The sequence below is a fragment of the Nyctereutes procyonoides genome, unplaced genomic scaffold (genome assembly GCF_905146905.1).
Source record: "Nyctereutes procyonoides isolate TBG_1078 unplaced genomic scaffold, NYPRO_anot_genome, whole genome shotgun sequence".
Classification (NCBI taxonomy): domain Eukaryota; kingdom Metazoa; phylum Chordata; class Mammalia; order Carnivora; family Canidae; genus Nyctereutes; species Nyctereutes procyonoides.
The window spans coordinates 52527237-52541420 of record NW_026575042.1 but is presented as its reverse complement, the minus strand read 5'-3'; the positions used below and the strand labels follow the sequence as shown (position 1 = coordinate 52541420).

The 14184-nt window shown below is 39.2% G+C and overlaps 1 protein-coding gene across 6 annotated transcripts in view; it reads right to left on the bottom strand.

The window, feature by feature from the left end:
• OPA1 (OPA1 mitochondrial dynamin like GTPase) overlaps positions 1–14184 on the bottom strand; it is an 87479-nt gene that overhangs the window by 32874 nt on the left and 40421 nt on the right. For all 6 annotated transcript variants that reach the window (XM_055321727.1, XM_055321729.1, XM_055321731.1 and 3 more), the window contains 7 exons: positions 14021–14136; positions 13094–13158; positions 12243–12319; positions 5958–6123; positions 3805–3957; positions 2117–2225; positions 1535–1614 (listed from right to left, as the gene is read on the bottom strand). In XM_055321727.1, coding sequence (XP_055177702.1) covers positions 1535–1614; positions 2117–2225; positions 3805–3957; positions 5958–6123; positions 12243–12319; positions 13094–13158; positions 14021–14136 — 766 coding nt within the window. The remainder of the gene's footprint in view (positions 1–1534; positions 1615–2116; positions 2226–3804; positions 3958–5957; positions 6124–12242; positions 12320–13093; positions 13159–14020; positions 14137–14184) is intronic.

Genomic DNA, 14184 nt, shown 5'->3' with positions numbered 1-14184 from the left:
CTTAAAATTAATTCCTCTACTTTACTTGCAGAGATTCCTTTTGGATTCAAATTCCTGAGACAATAACTTACAACTAAGAATTATTTCTCTCTGACAGTGTTTAGACCAAGTGTATTGGCCACTAGTTGCTGAGTTGCCATCATTGATTATCCTGGAGACTTTAGGCCTTAATTTCCCGTAAGCCTTTATGGTCAGACACCATTTTTCTTCTGCCTCACCCCAGTTCCTTTCAATCAATGTGTCTTTTAGTCTTAAAATCAGAAACCTCTGATGGATCTCCTAGAAATTCCCTTTGACAGACCTCGTCCTCTCAGCCCATGTGCAGAGAGAGATAACCGATGCTCCCTGAAAACACGCATGATCCAACCACTAACTCTATCCACTTCCTTGGCCTCTCTGCAGTCTCTTAGTGACTCATTTTTCCACAAGAATCCTATTAGAAAAAAGAGAAGAGGGAGACTGTCCCTTCACTTTTTTAGACAAATTGGGACTCACATCTGATAGATTATGAGACAAAAAAATGCATGAAACTTAATGCATGGATGCCACCTCTTTTTCGTATTATTTCCTTCATTTATCTATGTTCTGTATCTCGTTTTCACTCTTTTGTTTAAGGAATGAGCATAAGAATGAGATGTGGTGTCAAACTAAATCCTAGATAGGAAGAGAAGCCATAATAAGAAATACAAAGATCGGGGACACCTGGGTGGCTCAGGGGTTGAGAATCTGCCTCCAGCTTAGGGCGTGACTCCGGGGTCCTGGGATCGAGTCCCTAATCAGGCTCCCTGTGGGGAACCTGCTTCTCCCTCTGCCTGGGTTTCTGCCTCTCTCTGCGTGTCTCTCATGAATAAATAAATAAAATCTTTAAAAAAAAAGAAATACAAAGATGGTAGGAAGTGGGGCCTTAAATGTTCTGTACATCTTCCCTCTATTTACTCATCGGTCAAGTTACTTATACTTGCCTTTACCATTTTGTTCTTCCGACGTGCTCATTAAATATTTACTGAATAAAAAAATTCTACAGTTCTACTTCCTGTCTGAATTTTTACACCTATTTTGGGCACACAACAGCAAAAAATGCAAAAGAACAGAATATTTGAACAGACAACAACACAAAAATCCAGAGGTAACAACAGATGAAGTAAAAAAATAAAAAAAAAAAGAAAGAAAAAGTTGCTATAGCTTTTATTCTAATCATATTCCCTCTACATCCTCTGAAATCCTTGTCATTTTTAATTTTTGTTCATAGCTTTAATATTCGCTTTACCTCAAACCAGGAATTGAAATGAACAAAGTAATCTACCACAGAAGGGGCATGGTTCATTTCCCTTTCCTTTTAATAACACGGCTACTTCACTTTAAAAAAAAACAAACTTTCTTTTATAGTTTTCTATTTATTCTAAAGATTCATTACGTTTTAAAAAGGCTGATGTAAAACATTTGAAATTATTAAGATTGGTCTGTAGGCATGCAAAAGTTACATTTTAATGCTTGAGTCAAACAAAATTCTATAAGACCAGAGATTTGTTTTTACCTGTTCCTGGGTCCGGTTCTTCCAGTATAACCACCTCTTTTTCCAATCTGGACCTACCATGTTTTCAATTGCGTTTTCAGCTAGAAAAATTTTTAAAAATTGTTTTAATTCACCAAGAATTTTGTCATTTACCAAGCACAAAAATTATAACTACTAATAGTCATTTTCTTAATTACTTCAAACTGCTTGATCAATATAAAATCAGTTAAATAAACAAAAAGATTACATGATCGATACATGATTGATACAGTACATATATAAGAAATAACTTAAGTATATATGTTTACAATCTCTGAAAGGTATAATTGCTTGTAAAGTTCCTGTAGGTACAGTCTTCAATTCAATTATAGTTTTTAAAAATGAGTACATATAAACATGTGTCTATTTTAATATTTTCAGTTGTCACTAAGCAGTTGACCGAAAAATTTCACAAAAAATATTTAACTATGGTATTAATGACAAAGACTATGAAATATTAGTTTTATTTATTTTTTAAAAAACATTTTTTCCCCAATTATCAAGTTGGATAACTCCTCCACCACTGGGAATACTCAAAACTCAACAACCTGTGTCCCTACTTACTATCCTTGAGACGAGCCTGAAGAGCTTCTTCCATAAAATATATAGCTGCATCCCACTGCTGTTTATCAGATATGGAGCGGTCTTCTAAAGCATTGTGTTGAATAACCCTCTGAAATAACAAGGAAAGAAAAACCGCTAATTTGATTTATGCCTTATCATTTTAGTAATTTTATTCAAATTGACAGCTTATCAAATATACAAAATAATAGATGTACCTGAAACAAGATAAAAGTATGTCCCTCCCACGCAAGTGCAGGAGGTCCTATTATCTGCCTATTGGTCACCTTTCTTTCAAAAGAATGAACAGTGAAGATTTTTTCCTATCTCAAATAAAATAGGCTATGTCTAAGACAGAGAGAGGCATATTATACATGCAGCCACATATAAATCTGCACCCAAGACACTAGTTCTCAGAAGTTAATGATTCAGATCACTACTTTTCCTTTTTGCCATATTGTCTGTGTTAGCATTTTCAAAAAAAGAGGAGAAAAACAACCACTGTCTCACTGTTAACATCAATGAAAAGTGTAAAGGAGGGAAGCTTAAAATGTCTAGGCCATAAGCCAATATGAGTTATATAAGAAAATTGATTTCTAAATTTTATAACCTTTGAACAAATGAATGAAAAAGGACACTACTGAGGCACCTAGGTGGCTCAGTCAGTTAAGCATCTGCCTTTGGCTCAGGTCATAATCCCAGGGTGCTGGGATCAAGACCCCTCATTGGGCTCCCTGCTCAGCGGGGAGTCTACTTCTTCCCCTCCTTCTGCCCCTCCCTCTATTCGTGCTCTCTCCTTCACTCCCTAATAAATAAAGTCTTCAAAAAAAAAAAAAAAAAAAGAAGAAGGAAAAAGGACACTATTCTCATAAGAAGCTAATCTTATTAAGGTATGTAACAAGAATGAATATTGTTTTCAAACATGAAGACAAGTATTTGTTTAAAAATAAATTACAGAATAAATAAATAAATTACAACCAGCCCACAGTGAAATAAGCATTTTTCTATAAAATTGTTGCATCTTATCTTTCAACAGTGCCTCCTCTGAAGTGTCTGAGCAGAGCAGGTGCTAACACAGGTTTGATTATGGTGATGAGAACATTCTCCATAACAAAAGATCTGTTGGAGGTGGAGGATTTGGTGAAGGTCAAGAGCTGGGGCTTTGTAACTAGAGCAGGGCTTGTGTTAGGGCTTTGAGAAGGACAATAATAGGACTGCTTAAGAACTAAGTAAAATAGTGCTTACAACATATATTGTAGAGTTTCTAGCACCTTTTAAGCATTCAACATGTGGTAGTTAGCATTATTTTAGGAGTCTAATATTTTATGACTCAAATCCACAGAAAACCAATGCATCTAATTCCTTTCATTACCACCAAGAGTAAAATAAGAAGCCGCTATCTGAGCCATCTGCGGTTCAGGCCCATGTATTGGCGAGTGGACAATTTGAGGAAGTTTACAGTAGCCCGTTTACTGTGAAGTTTGACTTTTCTCTGAAATGACAGCCACAAAAGAAATAGCAGAGAAATGTTAAAGGGCTGATTATATACAGATAAAGATGTCTTTCCCTCATTATCTTAAATTCAGAAGCTAATTGAAATGGTCATATAAAGACAACTTCCTCTAAAGAGTATCGATTTGAGAAAATATATAAAGCCATAAGGCTGACACCATAATATACAAATGACGTACCAAGCTGTCCTCCGCAAAATCATTCCACTTGTGGCGTTTAATACTTTCTTCTTTAACAGCCTCTTTAAGTTTATCAAATATGTCATCATGTTCTTTCCCTTTTGGTTCTGTCATAAAGCGAGAAAATTCTTCCTGTAGGGTCTCCCAAGCAACCTAGATTTAAAAGAAAAAGCCATATTTATAATACAACTTTAATATGTAGCCTGACAAACACCTGAATTTAAGCCAAGTAGATGTAATAAATCAACTAACTTATCACAAAATATATATGAAACCACAAGGTTTTTTTTTTTTTTTTTCTTAAAGGCAGCAAATACAAACTCTGGCCTAGAGATCTCACACTGGCAGCTGGCGGGGTAGGTGTGGCACCCTGATATGTCTTGCTAGACAAAATAAAGTATTTTAAATTTTAAGAAATTAGTAGCCAGCATTATAAATAACCTTCATATAAAATCTGTGTTTCCAGCCTCTCCAACTATCTGGCGGCACTGCACCTGCACTCCTACAGGACACTAACCGGAGACAAGCAGGAGCCACCCCCTTGAGACAGGTTTGCACTCCAGTCAGCCACCAGACTTAGTTCACTTATTTCATTTTGTACGTGGGAGTCTGCCTGCTTCGTCCACACTGTAGAAAGTTTAAGATTTCACAGTGACTTCTTCACATCTCTGCCCTTGTGTAAATATATGAAGCAAAGCATCAATACCTTCAATCACAGCCGAGAAACATTCAACTACATTATAGCTAACTCCCGATTACTTGGGCAGTGAAAGGAAGAACACAGTGTCAAAAGTAACGAAGAACTAAACCTTCTTATGGTTCAGTGGGCTAGTTAATGCTGTATTTTTTACTCAGCCCTCTTCATTTCAAACATTAAGAAATCATGGCATAAACCACGTGACTGTCCTAGACTACCCAGTGAGGTATCAGCACCTGTTTCCTGACCTTGAGCAGATCCACATCTTTCTGCCACACCCAGGCATGCAGGGAAAAGCAGCAGGAGAAAGAATGGCCACTTCCACTGCTGAGCCTCAGGATGTGACAATACCCATGGGACAGGGCCCAGACAGACGCCAGGGACAGTTGTGAGGGGAGCTGATGGGGTGGTGGCAGTAAGCCCTCAGTTATTTTAGGGGTAAACGTGGAGAGAACTGACAGGGCTCAGCAATATGCAGCTTCGGCACAACAGCTGTCAGTTCTTTGAAAGAGAAGCAGGAAGACACTGAGCAAAGGGGTGAAGAAGCCAGGAGTGCATTAGGACAGGAAAGGGGGAACCACACCCAAAGAATTAAAAGTTGACATTTTCTTTTTAAGGTAATGAAAAATAAGATTATCTTTAACACTGATTCTAATTTTGTGAGCAACCTCACGCAGAAGCACAGGACACGCTGAGCCTTTGCTAGAACAATCATTCTTCAGAGTAACACGCATGGCTGATCAACCCTGATGGTCATCATCACAGTAAAGCAGCTGGCGCTTACTGCAGTACCATGGGCCCGGGACGTATCATACACATTTAGATGTTCACTTCCTCCTCATAACAATCTGTGAGGTAGGCAACACTATCCTCCCTAATGTACAGACAAATAAACAGAGTAAGCAGGAGTCCAAGGATCGCACAGCTACCAAGTGGCACAGCCAGTGTGTAACAGAAAAGCATTCTTCAAGGTACTCTCCTAGAATTCCTCGTCTAACCTGCTGGCAGGATCCTAAGAAAATGATTATTTACATATAAATGAACCCTGCAGAAACTCAACAAATGAAATGTTTTATTCATTAAATATTTTCCTTAAAATATTGTCATTTTAAGCGAAATATTGTTATTTCCATATTCTGTGGAATTGTTATCCACAGAAAATTTTTTTTAAGAATTTCGCATTCAAGCAAACGTTGCCGGTTTTGTTACATGCTATTTCTGAAACAGAACCAATACCCTCAGATCAACATCATACCAAATAGTAAATTTTTATGATGGCAGCAACTGGTAATAGCATTAAGGTTAACCCAACACAGAGATGAGGAGTAAAGAATAAACGGAGCATAATGGCCCTAAGAAGAGACAGTAGGCTGTGATGAGAATAAAACCTAAAATTCACAGCTCCTACTCCCTTCACATAATGCTTCTTACCCATTCAATTAAATTATATCCTAACCTCTACTGCTTTATTAGGAAGCTGTTTATCAGTCCACTGTTTAAGCTTGATATCCACTGTTGTATTGAAAGTCCCTGAATTCATGGTCTGTGCAGCTGGAAGATATATGTTTTCAATCACATGAGTTGATACTCTTTCCCACAAGGACTGCTGAAGGATTTCCTCCCTGAAATTAAAAAAGAAAAAAAAAGTTTCAAGAACACGAAATTTAAATATAATATTGGCTTTATTTTTTTTAATTTTTTTTGAAATTTATTTATTTATGATAGTCACAGAGAGAGAGTGAGAGAGAGAGAGAGAGAGGCAGAGACACAGGCAGAGGGAGAAGCAGGCTCCATGCACCGGAAGCCCGACATGGGATTCGATCCCGGGTCTCCAGGATCGCGCCCTGGGCCAAAGGCGGGCGCCAAACCGCTGCGCCACCCAGGGATCCCTAATATTGGCTTTAAAAACTGCTTTATCCAAGTATCATTCACTCCAATAATTTGCACGTATTTAAAGTTCTGACATATGAGCACAGTGGTGCATAACCACAATCAAGATAACGGCCAAAAGTTCTAGCCACTGGATCTGCTTTTTTTTTTTTTTTAATTTTTATTTTTTTAATTTATGATAGTCACAGAGAGAGAGAGAGAGAGAGAGAGAGGCAGAGATACAGGCAGAGGGAGAAGCAGACTCCATGCACCGGGAGCCCGACATGGGATTCGATCCCGGGTCTCCAGGATCACGCCCTGGACCAAAGGCAGGCGCCAAACCGCTGCGCCACCCAGGGATCCCTGGATCTGCTTTCTGTTACTAGAGATCAGCTTATATTTTCTAGAACTGTAAATAAATGCAACCGAACAGCATACTCTTATTTTGTCTGCCTTCTTTCACTGAGCAGATTTTGAGATTCATCCATATCGTTGAGTATATCAGCGTTTCACTTCTTTTTATTGCCGAGCAGTACTCCGCTACTTGAATGTGTTTATCTATTTAGCTGCTAGTGAACATCTGGGTGGCTTCCCATTATCGGCTGTTCCAGACAAAGCAGCTATGAGCATTCACGTGTGTGTCTGTATGGACACACACTGCTGCTCCTCTTGGGTGACATGTCTAGAATTGGAATACCTACATCATATGGCAATTATATATATAACTTTTTATGATACAGCCGAACTGTTTCTCAAACTGGCTGAACTATTCTACATTCCCAGGGGCACAGGATGAGGGCTCTAGATGCCCCACGTCTTGCCAACACTTGATATGGTTAATCATTTTGCCGGGCTGACGGTGGTATCTCACTGTGGCTTTCATTTGCATTTCCTTAATGACCCATACTCTTAAGCGTCTTCTCCTGTGCTTATTTGCTTAATATTAATACATACTTTCTATGTATTGACTGTGGAGTCCAGTCTGAGAACTTCTTGGTATGATTTTTAACAATTTATCAGATCACAACACAGAGCACAGACATGCTATGAAATATTGCTAAGTAAAACGGTCTAACACACCATGACAAATAAAGGTTAACAATATAAAAGATGGATAATCAAGTTGAGAAACCTGCCGTGAAGGCACCTTACAAGAACACAGATCTCTAAACAAGAAAAAGACAACTATTTCAATCAAGAAAAAAAAACTGAACTCTTAAAATATTTATTTGGCTTCTCCCAAACTAATTTCTACTGTAAAATAATACTACAACATACAAAAACATTCTGCTTACCAAAAGTAGTCGGTCTTAAGAGTAGCCCCAACCCCTACTACACAGCCACTAAGCTCAGGGCAGCAGAAACAAACATCCCTGCTGGCCAAAGGTTTTCTCGGTTGAGGAGTGTCAACACTTCCTCCTATCCAAAGCTCCTAATAGTCACTCAACATCTTGTGTAAAATCAAGTCTACCGAGTCAATGGGCTTGGTTGTGGCTGCCCCTTGCTAACTTTTGGGTCTTTTTCAGTGACAACCAGAACACCAAAGAGCGTGAGGAAAGGGTACGTACGCCCTGGGGCACCAGAAGGACAAAGTTCATTTAGTCACAGTGTTCATGACAGATAAGGACGGGGGAGAATTTTAGGAGCAAGCTGGAAGGAAAGAAGCTGCTCAGGGCCCTCCTATTCAGATATAATTTTACAAATCCAAGATTTCTGAAGATGGACAAAGGGCCAGGATCCAGCCTCTGACCACCAGGGCTTGTTGCTGCTCCCACCTCAGAACAGACTCGGTCTGTTGTCTCTTCCTTGGAGCCTGTGGGCCAGGAATCGACATCCCAGACACCTCTTCAAGGAGGTAATAACAAAATCCCAGACCACCGAGTCCTGACAAGCCTGAGGTCCAGTCCACCCCAGGTAGCTGCTGTCACCCATCCTCACCCACCTTCCCGCACCTGCCCTTCCACCGCCCAGCTGCTGTCCTCTGTCCATGCTCCCTGCTCCCCTTCGTCACAATCACGTTCATTACGCCCCCAATACTCGGCTCCGGAACAGACCAACACCAACCACTTTACATTCTCACATCCTCAAACCTTTCCTGGCTCTCCCTTCCAGGGGGTGGTTGTCCTCACATTCTGACCAGAGGTGCTCAAAGTTGGGAAGTGGAAGCCATGTGCTCCTCACCCTACACTCTTCCGGGCTGGACCAGGAGTCCTCAACTGCCCCGCAAAAACTCCGGAGCCGCGAGGCCAGAACACGTGCTTACGCGGTCGGCCACCCTGACTTGCACTCTTATTTACGTTTTCTAGTATATGTCATGGGACTGTAGACCTCTCTATTCTAAATTCTACCATCATCCAGGGAAGATTCCACAAATACACAAATTACAATTAACATTACAGTTCTACTCATTCCCCTTATTATCTCCAGGACCTTTACCTCCATTTGCTCCATTTAAATGAAAACACTTTTCAAAATGGAAATTTGTTTTAAAGCAGATGACTTAGTCTTTACAATAACTTAAGTCAATACAGAAAAAGCAAGAAGTCCTCCATAATTCCTTTCAGTAGTACAATCATTATTCACAGCTTGATTTATCAATAAAAATATTTAATGCTTGTATAAGTATTTGTGTTTACATAAATGGATATCACAGACTGCTTTATAATACTTGTACAGTTTTCCATGTCAACATCCTATATTTGTGAATGGCACCACAGTAATCCGCTCTGTGAATAAATCAAGTATGTTAATTCCAAATAGAAAACATAAATTTTAGAATTTTTTATACTTATACAGAAAACAACGGTAAAGATTCTTATGTGTTCATCTTTGTCAAATATATCTTCATTCCTATAAATTCACAGCAATGTAATTACCAGATAAAAATGTACTCACTGTTTAACTGACTTCTCTATACCTATACATCCAATCACTAAACCCTCTCAATTCTGTCTTCTAGGTAACTTCTCAGATATTTCAAAATTGTCTCTTCTTCAAGAAGAGACTCCCAAGCACTCTTCAAGCTCAAGCCGCCATCACCTCTCATCTACATAACTCCAACAGCCAACTGCCTCTTTGCTCACTGCCCCCTTCTTCACAGCCTACCACTTTCCCTACTACGGATCTTTCTAAAATGAAAATCTGCCCTAAAGTTATTCAGTGGCCCTCAGTGCTCATGGGATAAATCCCAAGCTTCTGAACACGGCTTGTATGGCCCTTGATAATCTCTATCTTGTTTTTATCTACTGTTTAATCTCCTGCCTCTTGCCGCGTATGCTAAAGCCAGAGGTAACAGCCTTCAGCCACCTGGGTCACCTCCCCGGCTCTGCAATTTTCTTGTCACTGCCTTTACCTAGCACTTTTTATCCTTTAAATCTACGATTCTGGTATCAGAAACCTTTTTAATTCCTCAACTCTGAGTTAGGGGACTCAACTGTGCCTACACATTTTCCTTTCATTCTTTCAACAAAATAAACTTAATACTTTTAACCAAAAGTTATATGCGTACCATCATACCATTTTTTTAAAGTGGACTTCTACTAAATGACATGAAAAATAGATAAATCTATAATAATGGTCCCATAATGTTAACGGTGTATCAACATCTCCTGCTTGATGTCAGTAATCAGTTTCTGATGATCAGGTATGTTGTGTGAAGACGCTGAGAGCTAATTTCTGTCTATAATGCATCATGTAAAATATAACCCCCCAACAACCTTTTAAGAATATAGTTACAGTAGAGTAGAAGGTCTGTAAGTAAATAATAAACTATCACATAAAGAACATAAAGTACTTGTAACACTGCTTCCAGATCACCAATGTAGATCAAATAGTCCTGGCAATTAAATAATTAACATCTTAGTCATGCATCCTAAAATATCACATAAGGCATATGCAACAAAAAAATACGTCAGACAATAATGACTATGAGTACAATGCAGTTCAATTCAGTGTGGCATGAACTGTTACAATTAGGATCTGCTTTTTTTTTTTTTTTTTTTAGGATCTGCTATTTTGATCTATGTTTGTGTTAAGCGATAGAGTCTTAAAAAAAAAAAAAAAAAAAACAAAGATAGAAAGCTGATGAAAATATACAGAATCATCTGATCCAGCAGGTCACAGAATAATTCTCTCGCAGCCAGACGTCCTACTTTCCTCCCTTGCCTTCTCAATAGACAACCTGGAAATACAGGCTTCTCATCCCTTCACAATTTCCTTCAGACACCTGCATGTTAAATAAATGACATCTATCTTCATTGCTCACCTTAGTTCAGGTATACTTTGATTTCAGACTGCTCTGCCCAAACAAAACTAACCATTTCATTTGACGATACCAGGAATTTACAGAGGCACCATATTTTTCTCCCATAAGCAGCATAATTAGTTATAACAGTTTACAAATCACTTTTCATGTACATTATCCTCATACAACCTACTATGACAAGTAGTATTCACTGTGTGTGTGTCTGCATGCCAACAGGGGTGTGTGTGTGTGTATACACAGTATTTCTTGCACTTTCAAAAGCTAATTGGCTTACAGAAAGCCATAGAACTGGCTTAAAATACAAATAATAACAAAGATAAGCTGGGTTGTATATATCTGATTAATCAATCAACAAGTAGAGATAAGATCAGAACCCTTTTTAAGATAAGGAGAGGAGATTAAAAATAGGCAAATTTGAATCTTTGAAGAGAGAAAAGGGGTCATCATCCAGGACACGGAGGTGGGGAAACTACTAATACTGAATTCAAACTTAAGGACTGGCCACTCTGAATGTGAACTGGTGCAGCCACTCTGGGAAACTGTGTGGAGGTTCCTCAAAGAGTTAAAAATAGACCTGCCCTATGACCCAGCAATTGCACTGTTAGAGATTTACCCCAAAGATACAGATGCAGTGAAACGCCGGGACACCTGCACCCCGATGTTTCTAGCAGCCATGTCCACAATAGCCAAACTGTGGAAGGAGCCTCGGTGTCCATCGAAAGATGATGGATAAAGAAGATGTGGTTTATGTATACAATGGAATATTCCTCAGCCATTAGAAACGACGAATACCCACCATTTGCTTCAACGTGGATGGAACTGGAGGGTATTATGCTGAGTGAAATGAGTCAATCGGAGAAGGACAAACATTATATGGTCTCATTCATTTGGGGAATATAAAAAATAGTGAAAGGGAATAAAGAAGAAAGGAGAGAAAATGAGTGTGAAATATCAGAGGGAGACAGAACATTAGAGACTCCTAACTCTGGGAATCGAACTAGGGGTGGTGGAAGGGGAGGTGGGTGGGGGTGACTGGGTGACGGGCACTGAGGGAGGCACTTGATGGGATGAGCACTGGGTGTTATGCTATATGTTATGCAAATTGAACTCCAATTTAAAAAAAAAAAAAAAAAAAAGGACTGGCCACTCTGGGCAGCTTGGGTAGCTCAGTGGTTTAGCGCCGCCTTCAGCCCAGGGCCTGATCCTGGAGAACAGGGATCAAGTCCCACGTCGGGTGTCCGGCTCCCTGCATGGAGCCTACTTCTCCCTCTGCCTGTGTCTCTGCCTCTCTCTCTCTCTCTCTCTCTCTTTGTCTCTCATGAGTAAATAAATAAAATCTCTTTAAAAAAAAAAAGGACCATGGAGAAAGTAATTTTTTAGAATACCTCTTCTGAAAGATACTTAATAGATACATAATTTATCGCACTTAAATAATTAGACTACAATAGTGGTTAGATTTTGCAAAAAGACATACTTTTATGCTATTGCCTATTTACTGTTTGAGGGGATAAGCCAAGGCTATAATAAATCACTGCTTTATGAATCTAAATTTTAGTATTTCATTATAATCCATATAGTAAAATCTTTGAGAAAAGATCAAATACTCACCAATGTTTTGGTGTAACCTGGCTCAGACTGATAACTTCATCGAGGATTTCATTTTTAGCTTTTTCAAATAGTTCGTTCTAGGTAATACAGATATAAGTAAGTAAGATTTTCATAAGATTGTCAATCTGCCCTGCCATGAGTTTCAGAGACCACTAAAAAAAAGGCCTCTGACAGGCTGGTAGGCTGAGCTTACATCTGAACACGCATGACTAGCAAATAATGTTCCCTCCTACCCTCTTTTTTACAAATACCAGTGGCCATATAAGGACAAAGACATGGACATGGGTGTCTACCTTATTCATTTAATTCTGAGTGCAGTTTTTCATGTAACATTTATTTCATCAGGGAAGTTTTTCACGTAACAAATGTTATATGAAAATATCAACGCCTATTAATTTAGTCTATTAGCGTCAGTAAATTGATGCTCCTTTACAATGGATGGCATTTTAATATCAAGGGAAACCAAGACTGAAGTCCCACTAAAGTAGAATATATTTCTCCACAGTAAATGTTGAAAAGGTAAAAAAAATTGGTATGTAATTTTTAAAAAGTTTACTTCACATATTAATTCTATAAGACCTTTTAAAGAAATGTTCCTCACTTTTTCAGAAAACATTTTACACTTGCTTTAGAATCTTACGATTTTTAATTACTTTTTAATATTATGTACTAAATAATCTAAACTACTATAGAAGAGGTAACTGCACTCCTGCAGTTAAACAGAGAACTGCATCCTGGCAGCTCTAAATTAGTAATCTTAAGGTCAAAACCAAAGCAGTTTGGCTGACCAGGTTTTGCTCATCAACACAAATTCTGTTAGAACACGATGTTAAATAAGACATCTGTATTACCCGGTCGAGTTCTCGCAGGCGAGGATAGTTATTCTTCCACTCAGTTTCAAGGTTAAAACGTGTTGCTGAGGAAGAAGGAAAGATGTTCCAGTTTCAGGACTTTCTTTCCACCTGCAGTAGTTAAAGCTGATCTCACACACGTCTGTACTAACTGAACTTCTGAGTGTACACCTATGGTTCCTGGGTGTTCTGGCTCTCCACAACTCAGAGTCTCACCACTGAGACAGTTTTCCAAACCAATCTTCTGGACTTTAGTTTCTCCATCTTCAATCCACAAAACAGAGCTGACACAGCTTAGGATAGCCGCTAACGGCACGGACTCTGGAATCACATCGTCACGATTCAAATCCTGGGTCTATTACCTATTGTGTAGGATGCTGGGGGCACCCCTTGGGTAAGTTACTGTTGCCCCAGTTTCTCTTCTGTGGAATGGGAACACAACAATACTCATAGGGTTGCGAAGGGACCCTGTGGGGGTCCTTGCCAAGTGGGAAAGGGGAGGGAAAGGATACTCTCATCAAATGAAACTACGGCAACAAAGCCACAGAGCAGGAAAGCGTGGGACTCAGGAACTAGTACAACACAGCTGAAGCACAGGCCGCTCTGCCTCCCAAGGCCATTCGCACCCTCGCACCCCTAAAAACGGGGAATCTGAGTCCTCTGTAGTTCACTAAGCTTTCTCCCAAACAGTACTGCCAACCTTCTACTCGGTTTCAACTCTGCAAAGTGCTCCTTGTGATGTTTCCCCTGAAGGAATAAGTGTTCTTAACAAGTGAAAATTTGTATTTTTTCCACTTTCCACATACTATCTAATAGAAAATGAACTAATACGCAACTACTCAGGGAATAAAGAATCTGCTGGATACCCAAGACTGCCATCTAATAAAATGTCTGAAGTTGTTAGTTCATTTTCAAAAGCCAACTTACCTTTGAAACTATCAGCCTGTTGCTCAACTGACTCTCGTACCATTTTCCAAAAGCAGTCTGAAACAGCAAGGCTTAAATTTCTTGTGGTCACTTGGTGTGCCTTTAGCATGCTTGTCCTAATAAAAAATAACAAGAGCTACAGTACATAAAAATGGCAAAAAGGA